This window comes from Kogia breviceps, chromosome 3, assembly GCF_026419965.1.
Source record: "Kogia breviceps isolate mKogBre1 chromosome 3, mKogBre1 haplotype 1, whole genome shotgun sequence".
Taxonomy (NCBI): Eukaryota; Metazoa; Chordata; class Mammalia; order Artiodactyla; family Physeteridae; genus Kogia; species Kogia breviceps.
The window spans coordinates 103,941,527-103,960,193 of record NC_081312.1 but is presented as its reverse complement, the minus strand read 5'-3'; the positions used below and the strand labels follow the sequence as shown (position 1 = coordinate 103,960,193).

At 34.0% G+C, this 18,667-nt stretch overlaps 1 protein-coding gene across 4 annotated transcripts in view; it reads right to left on the bottom strand.

The window, feature by feature from the left end:
• The window catches only part of SCAPER (S-phase cyclin A associated protein in the ER), a 499,446-nt gene that overhangs the window by 291,135 nt on the left and 189,644 nt on the right, over positions 1–18,667 (bottom strand). For all 4 annotated transcript variants that reach the window (XM_067029410.1, XM_067029411.1, XM_067029413.1 and 1 more), the window contains 3 exons: positions 17,327–17,408; positions 15,361–15,513; positions 14,468–14,575 (listed from right to left, as the gene is read on the bottom strand). In XM_067029410.1, the coding sequence (XP_066885511.1) occupies positions 14,468–14,575; positions 15,361–15,513; positions 17,327–17,408 (343 nt within the window). The remainder of the gene's footprint in view (positions 1–14,467; positions 14,576–15,360; positions 15,514–17,326; positions 17,409–18,667) is intronic.

The window sequence follows — 18,667 nt, the reverse complement described above, 5'->3', positions numbered from 1 at the left end:
TTGTGACAGCATCACTTTGAAAAATTAAACACATGTGACAATGACAATTTTTAAAACTCGATAGGCTATTTTAATTATACAAAAGATTCAATTCTGCCAAGGTCCTTGTCTACAGGTGTAGGATACACTTATGTTCTTATCTATTACAATCTATGTATTATATTGTTTGAAGTGACTGATGAGAAAAATGAAGCTAATGAAATACTGTGAAACAGACACCATGTAAAAGAGAAAAGGCCATCTTCTGATAGAATGATAGTCCACCATCTGTCCCCCTGCCACTCAGTGACAATTACAAATACTCCATCAGTTTTCTGGTTGGTGGAGATGATAAATGAGGTAAAGACTTCTTTTTCAGATACTGATATTCCTTTCTGATCTAATCTGAGGTTTAACAGATGACTCAAAGAAAAGCCCCGAGTTCAACAAGCTTATAATTTATCATGCTGTGAAGATGGAAAGAGGTCTGAGCTCAATACTACAACAGGGAACGGTTCAGTAGTATTGAACCAAGGCTTATAATGAAAGATGTCTTTGCAGAATTCTCAGATTTCAAATATAGCAACTTAGATTAGTATCAGACTTCATCCTTAGAAATCGTTTCAATAATATCCCAGTAACAATATTACCACAGATCACAAATAACATCACCCTTTCAATACAGAATCAAAGAGACAATAATGCTCATAGACAGAGCTGGAACTCCCCAGTTGTGAGTGGTTTTCACAAGCCCTGGGTGACAAGGGCTTGAAAGAGTTAGCAGCTTCACATCATAGTCAACAGTACCAGAATAAACATTCCCTTTAAGTCTATTGACCTTTAAATGTTTAAGAAAAAGATGCATGCAAAAAAATAAATACATAGTTTAAAAGTAAAAGGATAAAAAAGGATATACCACTCTAACACTAGATAAAAGAAAGCTGGAGTGGTTATGTTAATATTAGACAACATAGCAAAGAATATTATTAGGAATAAAGAAGGTCATTTGACAATAATAAGGGGTCAATTAATCAAGAGGACATAACAATGATTAGCATTTATGAATCTAATAACAAAGCTTTGAACAACATGAAGCAGAAACTGGTTGAACTGCCAAAAGAAACAGAAAAATTAACAATTAAAATAAAAGATGTCCATATCCCTCTCTCAAAAATTGATAGAACAAAAGTAAGCAGAAAACCAGCAAGGATATAGCAGATGATGAAACTTTTTGAGGTGACAATTATGTTCACTATCTTGACTGTGGTGATGGTTTCATGGGTGTATGAATATGACAAAACTTATTAAATCGTAAACTTTAAAGTTAGTTCAGTTTAATGTATAACATTTATACGTCAAAGTGCTTTAAAAACAGCAGGAAATTCCCAATTTGTATGAATCTAGGCACTATAATACTGAGTGGAAAACAGCTAAGTTCAAAAAGATCACATACAGCATGGTAACTTTTTATAGAGCAGAAAACAACTAAAATAAAAGTATTTTTTTAGTAATAGATCTAGATGCAAAAATAAAACTATGAAGGGAAGAGGAGGAAAGAGGAAGAATATAAAAGTACATATCAAAAACCTAACCAAAACTAGGTTTGCCATAATAATACAACAACAAAAAAATTCTAGGAGAGAGGCATTAAATAAAAAAGAGGAATGTTTCATATTCTTAAAAGGTATAATTCATCAAGATGAAAAATGTGTAAATAGTTATGACCACGATAACAAAACTTTGTGATATATACATTGCAAAAACTGATTTTAAGAATACAAGGAGGGCTTCCCTGGTGGCGCAGTGGTTGAGAATCTGCCTGCCGATGCAGGAGACACGGGTTCGTGCCCTGGTCCGGGAAGATCCCACATGCCGCGGAGCAACTAAGCCCGTGAGCCATGGCCGCTAGGCCTGTGCGTCCGGAGCCTGGGCTCCGCAACGGGAGAGGCCACAACAGTGAGAGGCCCGCATACCGCAAAAAAAAAGAATACAAGGAGGCAAGAATAAATAATAATAGCATATTGGCAGTCTTTATTTTTGAGAAAAGGATGTTAATGAGCACAAAAATAGGTGTAAAAGTAAGAATATTCACATAACAATAAACAAATTTGATCTAACATATATTATATATACCCAGAGAAAAAAACATATTCTTCTTAAAATTTTACCATGTATGAAGCTATAAAGAAAATCATTAAATTTCCCAAAGTAGAACCTATATAAGGCATAATCTATGACCATAATGAAATAAAAATTGAAATTAAAAACAAAGAATAGTGCTCATTTTGGCATCACATATTTTAAATTAAAGCAATGCACAGAAGATTAGCCTGGCCCCTATGCAAAATATCTGGCAGTCAAATTCATGAATCATTTCACACTTTTAAACACACACAAACACTCATATTCATAAAATAAAGCAAAAGGCATTGCCACCACTCTAATCTATAACCTTGGAACTACCTCTTTGTTTAAAAGAAAATAAAAACTGAAATACAAAATACTTGTAAAACCCACTAATTATTGAGAAACAAGCCCAGCAAGAAATGCGTAAGACTTAAATGAAGAAAACTATACACTTTACTGAATGACACATACACACAAATACAATATATGAGTAGACAAACATGTGGCTGGATGGAAAGAAAAAATATTTAAAAGATGTCCACACTTATCTCAATGCAGTCTCAATCAAAACACAAACAGGATTTTCTTAGCTTACAAGTTAATTGCAAAGGTTATGTAGAAACTGAAAAGCAGAGGAATAGCTAAGGAAATTTTGAAAAAGTATAAAGAACAAACTGACCCTATTAGGAGTAGAAGCAAGAAGACAGCAAATGATATCTACTCAATTTTTGGAGAAAATAAATGTAAAACTGCAAATGTCTACCCAGTGAAAATATCTTTCATAAACAAAAGCACATACAAACAAACAAAATTTCCTACTGGGAGATTCTCACTAACCTGAGTAGTAGGCACAAAGACAGTTGTTCTATTATTATTCTACAAACAGTATATATACATCTTATATACTCTTCTGTTACATAATGAATTTCACAAAAATATTTTGAAGTAGAAAAAGATACACCATGCATATACTAAATAAACGAAATCTAGTATATGTATATTACTTTCAAACAAAATAAGACTTTAAGAAAATTCTCCAGAGATAGAAAAAATAGCCAATTTATTTTGTGAATCTATTACGAACTTGATGTTAAAACCAGAAAGCACCTGCAGAAAAAAAGGAAAACTATTCACCTATAGCATTACTCATGCTACAAAGCCATTTCATACAGTAAAAGGCTGAATACATTAGAAAGATATACAATTCTAAACTTGTATGCTCTTAGTAACCTAGCCTCAAAATATATGAAGCAAAAATGGATGGAACAAGAAAAAATAAATTTACGATCATAGTGAGAGGCTTTAATATCCTCAATCAGTAATTGAAAGTAGACAAAAATCAATATAGATATAGAATACTGTAATATCATGACTAATATGCTTGACAGAATAGGTAACTAGAAAATACACTTTCTCTTCAGGCACAGAACATTTACAAAATCTTACCCTGTGCTACGCTACTTCAGATTTCAAAGGATTTCAAAGACTACATTCTCTGATCTTACTGTAATTAATGTAGAAATCAATGGACAAAACTCTTATGTTTGGAAATTTCAAGTCAATGTTCTAAACAACCAATGGATAAAAGAAAAAATTCAGAAGGAAATTAGAAAATATTTAGAAGTGAGTAATAATGAAAATATTTTGTATCAAAAATGGCCTTAGAAATTAATATCTTTAGGAAAAAAGGCTAAAACTTAATGAGCCAAGCATTCATCTTAAGGAGTTCGAAAAAGACTGGCAAAAATAAACTCAGAGAAAGAAGTAAAAAGGAAATAATAAAACCAAGAAATGACATTTACTGAGTAAAAAACAAAGAAGCGATAGGATCAACAAAACCAAAAACCAAATCTTTAGAAATACTAATAAAATAGACAAACTCATGACAAGAATGATCAAGAAAAAAAATATAGGCACAGGACTTCCCTGGTTGTCTAGTGGCTAAGACTCTGCGCTCCCAATGCAGGGGGCCTGCGTTCGATCCCTGGTCAGGGAACTAGATCCCACATGCCGCAACTAAAAGATCCCGCCTGTCGCAACTAAAGCGGTCCCGCATGCTGTAACAAAGATCCCTCATGCCGCAACTAAGACCCAATGCAGCCAAATAAATAAATAAATATTTTTTAACAATTATAGGCACAAATTTTTAATGTTAGAAATGAAAAAGGAGACACAGTTAAAGAAACCTTTAAAAATCACAAAGAGGGCTTCCCTGGTGGCACAGTGGTTGAGAGTCTGCCTGCTGATGCAAGGGACACAGGTTTGTGCTCTGGTCCGGGAAGAACCCACATGCCGCAGAGCGGCTGGGCCCGTGAGCCATAGCCGCTGAGCCTGTGCGTCCGGAGCCTGTGCTCCGCAACGGGAGAGGCCACAACAGTGAGAGGCCCGCGTACGGCAAAAAAAAAAAAAACAACACCACAAAGAATACTATGAAAAATGTTTTGCCAAGACCTTTGAAAACTTAAGAAAACATATAATTTCCTAGTAAATGAAAATTTACCAAAATAGATGTAGTAAATCATAGAAAATCAAATTACACTCAAATAAATAATTGCTAATTTAAAATCTGACCAACTCATTAGGATAGCTACTACCAAAAAACCATAAAATAACAATGTTGGCAAGGATATGAAGAAATTGATACCCTTGAGCAGTTCGTGGGAAAGTAAAACTGTACAGCTACTGTGAATAAAAGTTTAGTGTCCTCAAAAAATTAAAAATACAATCACAGTACTATCCAGAAATCTACTTCTGGGTATACATACAAATAATTGAAAGCAAGCACTCAAATAGATATTGTACATGTCCATGGTAGCATTATTTGCCGTAGCCAAATGGTGGAAGCAAACCAAGTGTCTATCAACACATAAATGGAAAAATAAGATGTGGTATATACACACAATGGAATATTACTCTGCCCTAAAAAGGAAGGAAATTCTGACATATGCTACGACATGGTTGAATCTTAGTGAAATAAGTTGGTCACAAAAAAACAAATACTATATGATTACATTTGTGTGAGGTATGTGTGGTAGTCAAATCCTGAGACAGAAGGAATGGTGATTGCCAAGGCCTGAGGGGAGGGAGAATGGGGAGTTATTGTACCCTTTAAAGGGTAAAGAGTTTCAGTTTTGCACAATGAAAAGATGTCTGTGGCTGGATGGTGGTGACAGCATATGTGAATGTACTTAATGCCACTGAACTGTACACTTAAAAATGGATAGGATGATAAATTTTAACTCATGTATTTTACCACAAATAAAAAACAAAATAATTTTTCAGAAAAAACACATACTAAGAACATATAATTTTACAGACACATTAAACAAAACCTTCAAAGAAAAGATTATTTTTATTTTATGCAACCTATCCCAGGAGTTTAAAAAAAATGGAAAAATTTGTTAGCTTATATTACGAAGCTAATATAATCTTGAGAAAGGAAAATTAGGAAAATCTAACTAAAATATTTGCAAAACAAATTCAACTACATATCTTTAAATCAAGACCAAATAAGTTTAATAACTGAAAAGTCATTAATGTAATATATCACATTAAAAAAATTAAGGAAGGGAATTCCCTGGTGGTCCAGTGGTTAAGACTCTGTGCTTTCACTGCCGAAGGCCCGGGTTTGATCTCTGGTGGGGGACCTAAAATCCCACAAGGCATGCAGCGTGTCCAAAAAAATAAATGAAATAAAATAAAATAAAGGAAAAAGTGACCTTTCTATAAGATCCAGAAAAAAATTTCAATAAAAATACCTACTTGTTTTTTTAAGATCTTACAAAACTAGGGAACTTCCTTACCTTGATAAGAGCCATTCATAAAAACTTGTAAATTGTTAAAACTCCGTATCAGAAAATAAACAGGGTAAAAAAAGTCTTAATTTCATTCAGCTTAAAATGCCAAGTTACTGAACTAGTTACCAGCATAAATCTAAGGTCACTCTGTACCCCAAATCCTATAGCATGGTTAACACAGATGAAACCCTGGCAAGAGTCAGTTGTACATGCTTTAATTCACTTGTTCTACATGCCAAAAAGCTAAAAAGCCAACTTGAAATTAAGAATACATGCGCCTATCTGAGCAAATCTCATCAAAGTGGCCAAAATGGAATCGAGTATTTTGTCTTTTATAATGCCATCAAAGGATAGTGCAACAATTTAAAAGAATACAGAACTAAGGGTGTAACTAGCCAAAATACCCAACTTCACCATAATGGTCTTTTATGGTTGCAGATGCATTCATTTATCTAATTTAACCTTGAACCAAAAAAAAAAACCAAAAACAAAAAACAAAAAAGGGGCACAGAAGACTCGTGAGCAACAGGGACACTCTCCATTGTTCTATTTCTTCTTTATTTTTTTAAAATGCTTTTGCTTTTATCAAAGTTACCTATACACATAATTTACACAGTCAATAGTTCAAAGAAAGTAGTTTCCTACTGGTTTCCCCACTTCTTTCCTCAATCCAGAAGCAATGATTTTAGCTGATTATTTTATCTTTTTTTCTCTATACTCTTTAATATATTTTGTGTTGCTACTTCTTCATTTTTCCATTTTAGGATTATCTATTGACTTTTCATTGTGAAACATATGGACTTAACCTCTACTCCTGGAACCTGGTCCTCCCACCCACACTTTGTATCTCATGTATTCCCCTATCCTTCCAAATGTAAAGAAAAAAAAAAAGTGTTATCACCTAATTACCCAGGTGACAGGGATATGGGGTTTACTACATTTCTTTCTTTTTTTGGTGTAAAATTTTAATATCTAAACAGAAAATCCAGCAACAGTAGTGAAATATGGGAGAAAAAGTAATATACTTTATCTTTGCATAAGATAATATATATAAGTTATCTACAAGGAATGAAATATTAAATTTATATGACTGAAATTTTCACATAACATAATAATATATATATCTAAAATTTTTTCACTTTATAAAAATTTCTCCAATGTAATTTTAAACTAGGTCACTTTATTTTTATTTCATATTAGAGTATAGTTGATTAACAATATTGTGTTAATTTCAGGTGTACAGCAAAGTGATTCAGTTATACATATACATGTATCTATTCTTTTAAAAATTCTTTATGCTAGGATACTTCATAATCTAAAAATAAAATTTTTTTGAGAGAGAGGATCAAACTACGGGACTGTGAGAATTCTGTTTTATAGCTTTGTGATTTTCCTAACACAACAGATGTGCCTACTCTGCCAAATGCAAGAGAAGCCAAAGTGACAGAATAATTATTACTAAAACTCAGTAACTTTGATCAGAGATAGGTGTTCCCTGCTCCTCTATGAATATCTGCTTTGGAACTAAAACACTGGCCACTGAATTTCAGATAAAGAACCTAATAAAGTCTTAATTAAAGTAAAAGCATTTATAATCACTTATTTATTAAGGAAAATTAGAAGAATTATCTAAATTAGGCACATAAAATGCCAAATTTGTCATCTATCCTCATTAGGGCAGCAATGTTCCCTCTCATAAACTATCAATAAATCTTTCACTTCCTTTACCCCTCCCACATGAAATCGTCATACTATGGATTTCAAGATTATGCAGGCATAAAATTTCTATATAAAGAAATACATATTATAAAACTTTAACAGCATATTCAAGTAGAAGCAGCTTGAGCTATATAAATTTGTCACACTGTAACCCTGTTTCAGATCCTCCATCATCCAACTGAAAGACAGCAGCTGAGAAATGGTGATCACAGTTGCTCCGATCTTTTAACATCGCCCATGGACACAATTCTGCAGCTCCCTGTAATTGACACTGAAGAGCCAGATGGGAAAGTATCAGCCTATACTCTGTGAATGTATAGAACTAGCCACGGTTCTAGTCATTCCTAGCTACCATGATCTGGATTAAGAGTTTAAGGAGTTTAAGAGTTGTCTTTTATAAAACAATAGCGTTTATAAAACAATAGCGTTTTTATAAAACAATAGCGTTTAAGTAATTAACTTCTTAAAGGCAATGGATACCTATTGCAAATAACTGCCAAAAACATATTATAGGGACTTCCCTGGTGGTGCAGTGGTTAGAAATCCACCTGCCAATGTAGGGGACACGGGCTCCAACCCTGGTCCGGGAAGATCCCACATGTCACGCAGCAACTAAGCCTGTGCGCCACAACTACTGAGCCTGCGCTCTAGAACCAGCAAGCCACAACTACTGAGCCCATGTGTCACAACTACTGAAGCCCGCATGCCTAGAGCCCATGCTCCACAGAGAAGCCACCGCAATGAGAAGCCCACGCACCGCAACGAATAATAACGCCCGCTCACCGCAACTAGAGAAAGCCCGCGCGCAGCAACAAAGACCCAACACAGCCAAAAATAAATAAATAATTTATATTTAAAAAGAGTATAACCTTTAACACTTAAAATATCATCTAGAAAACTCCATTCTAAACCTCAAATAAGCAGATGCCAAAAGGAAAAAATAATTTTAGTTTAAGTAAACTATGAAATTCAGGCAACCACCATGATGCAAAAGAAAAGTAGCATGTGTTACAGTATACACGCACCAAGGACTCATGCAGGAAAATATGGTTGAAATGGCTTTTCACATTTGTACAGGTTAACAGTATTTTGAGAGCTAAGAGTCACAGAATGAAATTTTATCCAAAACTAAATAGTTTAAGTTTCTAAACTGCAGTTATTTGTTACCTATTTAAAAATGCATTTAATAATAGAGCAACTGTTTAAAAGCAAAGATCAATGGAATACTGATGTAGTTGTAATCTACTGACCCAGTAACACAGACTCTGAAAAAAACAGAAGAAAATTATAGTTCTTTAGGTTCTGATCCTGAATTATTGATTAATGAATAATATCTCCAATAATGAATGTTTAATAAAAGAAAACCAATACAGAAAAGAGACAGGGATTATTAGCAGTGAAAGCACAACATGTAACATTAGAAGCATGAGAAACAGGTATCACTGGAGTACTATTTCAAAATTATTAATGTGATTATCCATTTTACCTTTCTTAGCACATGGCCTTTGCCCATTTCAACCCAGCTAGACAGGTGATTAGAATTTGTTCCAAAATAAATAAAAGAAAAAAAGCACCTTATAATAATCAAGTTTAGATATGCAGAACAGATATATGCAGCAAAACAAGAGTTTTATAAGCCAAGCTAATATTCTGAGATTTAATAAATTTATTTACTTTGCCCTTTAGCATGTCAATAATCAAGCCTGGAGGATTCCTATAGCATTTACTTCAAAGTATGGAGAAAGTTCCCTTTTGCAACCTTAAGGCTTAGTTACTTGGTTAGAATAAGGAGGGAAGAGAGGTTGAAGTAAATTTTACTTCTTTCTAGCCAAAAAAATTTGGCGATGAAACGAGGAAAAAAAAAGTGTGACCCAAGGGAGATAGGTGTGTTAGCTAAACCAGAATAATGACAAAAGTATTATTTTGATTCTCTGTCTCTCTAGGTGTCCCTGGCACTAAATAGGGTGTGGTCCATTAAAATGGCCATGCTGTGTGGTTTCGCTTTCCCCAAATGCCCTTACTTCTTATGTGGTAGAAGCCAGTAGGATGCCAGGGGCCAGAATGGAGGTTATGGTAAAGTCTCAGAGATATGAAAACAGAGAACTGAGGGGTGGCCTGATCAGGAGGAGGTAAATAAATGGCTGATGCTCCACCGGAACACCGTCCGAGTGGAAAGAACAGATCAAGAGTTCACAAGCCACCCTTCCAGATCGGTGGCCCTGAGTTCACTAAGTGAACAGGTAAACAAGCAACTCACACTGGAAATCAGAAAAGACAGCAGATATGATGTAGTAAGATCCCAACTTTTCCTCCTAACGTGGGGTTATGTATGCCATACTCTTACTTGGATACGCAAAGATGCCATTTTAAGGAAATAAGCAAGAGGATGGGGACCAAGGATTGTTATAAAAGAGGCTGGGTACTAACTATGGAAACTAATTAAATTATCGGATCAAACTAAGGTTTAAAACAAACTGGTTGCCTACTTAAAATTTCTTCCTTGAACCAGTGAAGAAGACTAAATTGGCTATAGATAGACAGCTACATATTCTCTGCACATCCCAGGTACAACGTGAGTGAATTTACCACCAAAAGAATTCCAAAAGTGAGAAGAAATATACACATTAACAATCAGCTATATGTGTGTGTGAGTTATATACACACACAGCTATAAAAATTTTCCCATCCTATTAAAGAGAAAATGAAGGCAATGGAAACCATGTCCTATAAGAAAGGGTAAGATGTTTCTACATCATTTCTCAAACTAACATAAAATGTACTTATTGAAGTATTGGGGGGAAATGAAGATCCATTCTAAATGAGTTCTAGTTTTTTACTTTGACTTGATTTTTTGTTGAAAGGCAAAGAAGATGTTTTCCTAACATGATTATAAAAAGAGAGTAAATACTTGTGCTTCTACAAATGTAATAATCAAGGTAAAAAGAAAATGAATCTATTAGGAATTATGGAGTTATCTATTATTTCTCAGACTGCCATCAATTCTGGAAGACATGTACTATCTCTTTTAAAAAAATATTTATTTATTTATTTTTGGCTGTGTTGGGTCTTCGTTGCTGTGCGTGGTGAGTGGGGGCTACTCTCCCTTGTGGTGTGCGGGCTTCTCCTTGCTGTGGCTTCTCTTGTTGTGGAGCATGGGCTCTAGGCGCGTGGGCTTCAGTAGTTGTGGCTTGAGAGCTCTAGAGCGCAGGCTCAGTAGTTGTGGCGCACGGGCTTAGCTGCTCCGCGTCAAGTGGGATCTTCCCGGACCAGAGTGTGAACCCGTGTCCCCTGTATTGTCAGGTGGATTCTTAACCACTGCATCATCAGGGAAGCCCTTTACTACTTCTTCCACATCAATGCCAGGCACACTCTAGCCAAAGAGATTGGCTTATATCCCATGAAATACAGTGATATCTTTATATTTTTACTAATTAAAATTTTTTCATTTTTTCCTTCAACCACCTAATTAGCATAATTTTCCAAGCAGAAATACTAATTTGGGATTTGTATAATCACACTTGATTGTAAACATTCAATAAATTATAACAAATTCTTCATAAAAGTTCTTTTCATACTTTCCATGAAAATAAACTATTATTTTCTCTGTATTTAAATAACACGGTTGACAAACAGGTATAATTTATATGCTTTTAGAGCCAAGGAGTCTCACAAACACAGAAATGGATAAATTAAAAAAAATTTTTTAAACCTTTTAAATTTCATTTTCTATATGGAATTAAATGTACTTTATGCAAGTCCTACAAAAATCACTATCAGCCTCCTCAGAGAGTGTGAAAACAGGATCACAAAAGAAATCAGAGTTTTAATTAAAACGAATACTTTACTATTTCTCTAGTAATGTTCTGAAAAATTAAATTTTGGAATGTATTTAAACTAGCACCAGTTTCTTTTGACCTTTAAAAATCACGTACTTTTATCATTTGCATTCTAAGATGATGAAAGAGAAAAAAAATCAAACATATAGCAGCTCTTTTTGTGAAGTCTCAAGAAACATACGAAAAATTTCCTGGTCAAATTACAATAAAAACACAAAACATTAAACCTTTCTTGCTGGGCAGCTACCTATTATGTTTAACAGGCTTGAAACAAAATGTGTCAGAGATCAAGAGTAAGTTATCTGATATGTCAAGTGCATAAGGTCAAAGGTCCAATTTTATTAGGTCAGAGGTGGTATAAATAAAATCTTATATGTCAAAGAAGAAGGGTCACAGATAAAGTGTATATAATATAAAGACATCACAGATGACAAGTAATAACTTTAAGTAGAACAAGTATGTTTACTATAGATACCTTTGCTGATTAAAAATGACGTGTGTGTGTAAATACAAAACTGCCTTTCTGTATCACACAACTACATTGCACACTTGTTTTCAGGAAAAAGAGGCTATAACCAAGAATAATAACTACATGAATTGAGAACTTAAAGAAAATTTAATACTTTTATACTGAAACAGTACACAAAATGAATACATCGATCAAATCTCAAACCACAACAGCTAAACATCAAACTATGCTTTAGTAGCTACAAAAGTTAGATAATATTACACATTTTTCTTCCAAAGTACATGAATTAAATATTCTTTCCTTCTCCACTTCTCTCATTGAGATAAAAACACATAAAATTTGGATTCCAGTTTACATAATAGCAGTGCTCCACAAAAATTTAAAATATTTTTTTGTAAATTTAATAATATATTTAGATTTTGTTATTAAGAGAACTTAATTACAAACAATTTTTATAAGTGGAAGAATTTCCTTTATAATGGGAATAATTAAATTCTAATTAATGAAGCAATTGAGGATTATTTTTCATAGCGGAACACACATACACCTGACTCTAGCTCTAAACAGTAAACTTAAGTAGAGAATGGGGATAATCACATGAATGATTCAAGTTTAAAAAAAAATTCCATATTACTCTCTTAAAATACCCATACAATTTGATTAAAAGGCAAAAAAAATATTTCAGGTAAACTAAATAGATGATTAGTTCCATTCTTTATTTCACCTTTATTAATGGTACCCAAAGCCATTCTGTATAACTTTCAGTTCAACTCAACTAAATGAGTTCTTATTAAATACCATACTATGTGTCAAGCATTATGTCAAACAATGGATATTACAGAAATTAAACATTTAAAGACTTCCAATTTCAGCCACAGTGACTGGCTTATACTGGACTAATTTTCCAACTCCAAAAATTGCACAAAATATACAAAACATCTATTTAAAGGCATTAAAGAACAGCCAACACAGCCAGAACTTGAGAGACCATGATCCTTAAAAGGAGGGAAGCACAATGAGGCGAGCTCCACATGCACTCTGGATTTTTCCCTAAGGGCTTATGCCAATTTTTGGCATGAGAGAACAGTGCAAGGTGAAAGTGGCAGTCTTACTAAGCTGAGGAGACAGAATTTGGTTTAGGGCTGTCAAAACAGCTGGAACTTGAGGGGCAAAAATCCTTAAAAGGAGAAAATCATAAAGAAGTGAGCCAAATTAACCATATGCAATTTCTCCTCAAACACTGGTCATATCCAGAAACTTCGGAGAAAACAGCAGCTTTGTTCCTCCTAGCTAGGTAAGATTTATTAAGAACCATCCACAGAATTACCCCTGCTTCCTGACAGCATCCATTCCAGAGCAAAGTCCCACGTCCTTGAACACTCCCCGCCACCTCGAGGTCACCTAGCAAAGACCCAAATCCTAAAATAAGTCCTTTCTAACATGTTATTGAGAAACTATAACTTCCCATAGTGTGCATTTTCCCTTCTTTTAACAAGTCAATAAACCTAATTTTATTCAATTGTAGATGTGTTCCTGATGGTCTTTGCCTGGAGAGCACTGACAAAAACCTAAGAAAAAGAATGAACTATAGCTTTATATAAACATTAGGGATCAATCTCACAGACTTAAGGATGAGTGAAAGAAGCCAGGTACAATAAGTACATATTGTATGATATCATTTATATGAAGTTCAAGAACAGGCAAGACTAACAGATTGTGCTAGTAGTCAGAGAACAGTTACCTCTTGGGGGCACGACTGCGATGGGACATGAGGGAGCCTTCTGGGGTTCAAGAAATGATTTATGTGCTGATATGAGTGGAACAAATGTAAAAATTCATCAAGCTATATACTTTAAATGTGTATTCTATTAATATATGCTCTACTTCAAAAAAAAAAAAAAGAGTTAAACACACATGTGCACCTACACACAAGTACTGCCCTCAAAAAACCACAATAACCTTTCCTAGACATCTTAAAAGATGCTTGACAAACATTAATTTCTCATCTTTGGGTATGTTTAGAAATTTTCTATTAAAAATAGAACCAGCAAATTCAGAGATTAGTAATGTCATACATATCTCAATAACATTCGAATGAAAAACATTTAAAAAACTACTTATATAAATCTAAATTCCATGTAAATAGCAATTACAGGTAGATAAATAATGCATTTCCAAAAATTTCTAAGTATTGTACTGATACAAAATTATCAATTTATATGATTTTTATATTGTTAACTGTTTTCCAAGAAACAAAGATCATTAAATAAAATTATTAAAAATTTTAAATTAATATTTTAAAATTATTAAAATATTAAAATACCATAAACTTTTTTGCACTGAAATTATATAAACAGTATTAAATTCTTATTTCTATGTTTCTTTTAATATATATACTAAAATAAGGACATTTGTATACTATATTGTAGTAGTTATTAATATAGTTTTAAATAATCACAGAAATACATATGAACATGGATTTCTTCATAATAGAAAAGAACACAGAAGGTACTCAATAAATGAACAAAATTAAAGCTTACCACTTCCTCATCTGAAAGTTCACGCCCTTGGATGCTGCTATTTTCTCTCACAGCTTGCTGATGTTTTTTTCCTTTAATGTGGCTAAAAAGATACACCTCTGAAGAGATCTAAAAGCATAAAATCAAAGCAATGTAATGAACATATAATTATATCTTACTTTAAATATTACACATTCTATCCAGTATACTATATGCAAGTTGCGATTACTCTAGCATTTAAATATTATTCTTAAAAATATTTTCTTTAGAATACAATTCTGAGAATCCTGTAGAACAGGGGTACCCAACCCCAGGTTCGCGGACCGTTACTGGACCTCTTAGGAACTGGGCCGCAGAGTAGGAGGTGAGCGGCGGGTAGGTGAGCCGCCAGCGAGCAAGTGGCTTCATCTGCCTATCCTTGTCGCTTCCGTTACCACCTGAACCATCCCCTCCTCCCCTGTCCGTGGAAAAACTGTTTTCCATGAAATCTGGTCCCTGGTGCCAAAAAGGTTGGGGACCTCTGCTCTAGAATACACATGGTCAAAAAGGCATGTCATCAAAGCCAACCTTAACAGAGTATCATTTCTTCTAAGTATCAAGGTTCAAGTTTCAGCACTGAAAAATTTTCTTTTGTGGTCATAATACCCAAAAATATTGACTTGGGCTATCATTAAGCAGGTATACATCCATTTTAGCAGCAACTGCATGCTTTGGTTCTTTGCACTGCTACTCCTAACTGCTGATACTATTTTTGTACTACTTACTTTGCATAAAAATCATGAAAGAAATCCACGGTAGTCAGCAGATGCCTGAGTATGACTTTTAAAAGATTGGGAGAATATATTTCCATAGTTTAATAAACTTTAGTAAATAAATTATAACGTATCATAACAATACTGATACTGACAACCTACCGGGACATTGCAGAGAGAACACTGCTTCTTTCTTTCATAAGGGGTCAATTTGGGGGCATAATCAGTATTTGCATGTCGTCCACTGCTTAACTCAGCAGCTTTTTCTTTTCTTTGTTCAATCTGTTCCATGTGCCTTCTAATGCTTTCATCATGCTGTAAATGAAGTCGAAGTGTGAGAATATAGAAATTTATTCAAGTTATACTGAGAACTTGAAAAAGTAATATTTCCATTAAACTTTCTAATATAACAAAATGTCTTAATTCAGTATTAACTTGGACACTGAGGACAAGAATCTACATAAAGCCCTTTAATATCTCCTACATGCACAGTAACATTTCCTAAAGTGTACTTCAAGGAATTACACTGTGGGTTATTAATAAGTATAGACATTTTGTGGAAGAGGTTCTATGGTCAAATAAATTTGGAAAATAGTAAGTTAAAGCTACTTACTTACTCCAGCTTGTCACTGTGCATTATGACTCAATAATACACTAAGCAACATTTTACACACTTATTTGACAACAACAAACTTTTGAGAAGCACTTCCTGGAACGCACTATGGGAAATGTTGCCCCACAGGTAAAGATCAAGCTCATCCTCACAGCAGACAAGGCCCATCATGACACAGACCTTTACCCATATCGACTCCAGTGACTTCCCAGAAAACAAAAAATAAACCAACTAAAAAACACTATTTCAGACTTCTGACTTTGTGCTCATAGCATTTCATACGGCTGGATGCCATCCCACCCATCTACCTATTCAACTTGTCTTTCTTTCAAGATTCAGCTCACAAATTATCCTCTAAAATTATTTTCCTGACTTCTGAAATCCTTCATGTTAGCTTAGTATCCTCCTCTGTACTTTCATAGCACTCCATAGCACTCTATCCATATGGAAAATATCTGCTTAGCATCTGAATCTCACACTAGATTATGAGTTTCTTGAAACTGAGAATGATGTCTTACTCATCTCTGTATCCCCATGCCTAGCACAAGACTCAATAAATATTTGCTGCATTAAATTTAAATAAATGATAAAGTTCTAGAACTATACAAATAGTAAAATAGGGTCCTCTACTCCCTGGAATTTACTAACCCTGTGAAAACCCAACATGTAAATAATTGTGACACAATGTAAAATATTCATACTGCTAGAAACTATAACGGTAAAGATTTTCTAGAAAATATCAGCTTATCATAATCTCCCAAACAACAACTGTGCAATTCATAAACATTGAAGTAATCTTTTAGTTTATTTCTAAATAATTAAAAGTCTATGAATATAAGAAACTAGTAGTAATGTCTTCAAGTCATTAACAAATTAATTAGTAAAATCAAGAAATGCTAAAATTCCTTTACATTTTTTCTGTCAATTGCTTTATCTTATTAAAATAATTTCAGTTTTCAGATAGTTGAGTTGGAATTGATCATAGCCAAAACCATGTAAGTCTTATTCTCCAAATACTGATATTAGGAATACAAATTAATTCAGTTTTTTTTAAAGAGATTTAACTGATTCTTTTCTTTTCTTAATAAATTTATTTATTTTATTGATTTATTTTTGGCTGCATTGGGTCTTTGTTGCTGCACATGGGTTTTCTCTAGTTGTGGCGAGCGGGAGCTACTCTTTGTTGCAGTGAGTGTGCTTCTCATTGCGGTGGCTTCTCTTGTTGTGGAGCACAGGCTCCAGGTGCACGGGCTTCAGTAGTTGTGGTTCCCCGGCTCTAAAGAGCAGGCTTAGTAGTTGCGGCGCACAGGCTTAGTTGCTCCGTGGCACGTGGGATCTTCCCGGACCAGGGCTTGAACTCATGTACCCTGCATTGGCAGGTGGATTCTTAACCACTGTGCCACCAGGGAAGCCCTAATTCAGTTTTTATACCATTAATTAAATCGATAAAATTTTAATCTCATGCTACGTTAAAACAGCTCTAAAATTTCAAATTAAAATATATAATATTCCTACCTTGAGCTGAATTTTTTTCTGTAGCTCTTCCATAGCTTCTTGTTGAGCAGCTGTGAGTGCTGCCAATCGTTCTTCCCTGTCTCTATAAGAAGACATTTAAAAATTATAAACTCAACTGCTTGGAGTAACAAATTTCATGAGGTTAAAAAAATACAATTAGGACACATAAGCTTATATATTCTAGAGAGTTATTTTAATTATTTTATTCTGAATGCCTATTAAGTTTCAGATATATTATTGCTCATTAAACATTTGGGAAGCAACAGACATTATTATTTACAAAAATAGGTTTCTGGACCCAAGAATGGGTTTAAATACTAGTTCTGGGGCTGTCATTTAAATATGGCATATTGAAAATATATATTTATCTCTTTTCCCTTCCAAAAACCTATAAAACAATATGAAAGGAATAAAAAAAGGCAAAAATTCACAGACTAAGAGAATAGGAGAGGAACCAATCACAAACAAATTATGAGACATACAAAGAAGTATGACGATGTTTAGGAAAAATGCAGTCAAATGAAACTCTCTGAATGAGGCCATAGGCTGGATTTATTTGGTATTATAAATACGTTATAAGAATTAAAAGAAAGTATGCCAACCTAAGGAAAAATATCGTGATAATGATTCAACAGATAGAGAATCTCAACAGAGAAAGAGAAATAGTTTTTTAAGAACTTCCCAATGAAAGGAACTAGGAGTCCTTAAACAAATGGCTTTCTAGGGATGGAGCAGGGAAAATATAAGATGAATTTGAAGCATCTTGCAGTGCCAGGAAGTAAGGAAGTACTCAGAAAAACAAAATGATGAAGTATGTCAAAGGCAAGCAGGGGTCAAATGAAAAGCTCCCAATGTCCAAAGGTGAAACAATTTGAGCAACAAAATAAATGCCATAATACTGGTTTGTAACCCATAGTATAATACAAATATAAATGAGTCCCCATTGACATAACAAAGAAATTTAATAAATAAATGGGAGAACAAATATCCTGTACAGAAGAACTGCAAATAATTTATGTATGAATTGAATTTGTGCCTCAAGGAGGTAGAGAATAACTCCCCATCTCTTCAGCATAGGCTTGCTGACTTGCTTCCAAGGACAGCATAGGGAAATTTTTAAACTATACAGTGGAGAAATCTGACAAATACTACCTTAGCCAGGTGATCAAGGTTAACAAAACCAGTGATAAGTCAAGGTGACAGTATGAACCTTAGACATTTAAAAAATGGTAATTCACATTCACCCCTGTGCTCTTCCTCCCAAAACCCATAACCTCAGTCTAACCATGAAAAAAACATCAGACAAATCTTAAGTGAGGAAAAGTCTACAAAATACCTGAC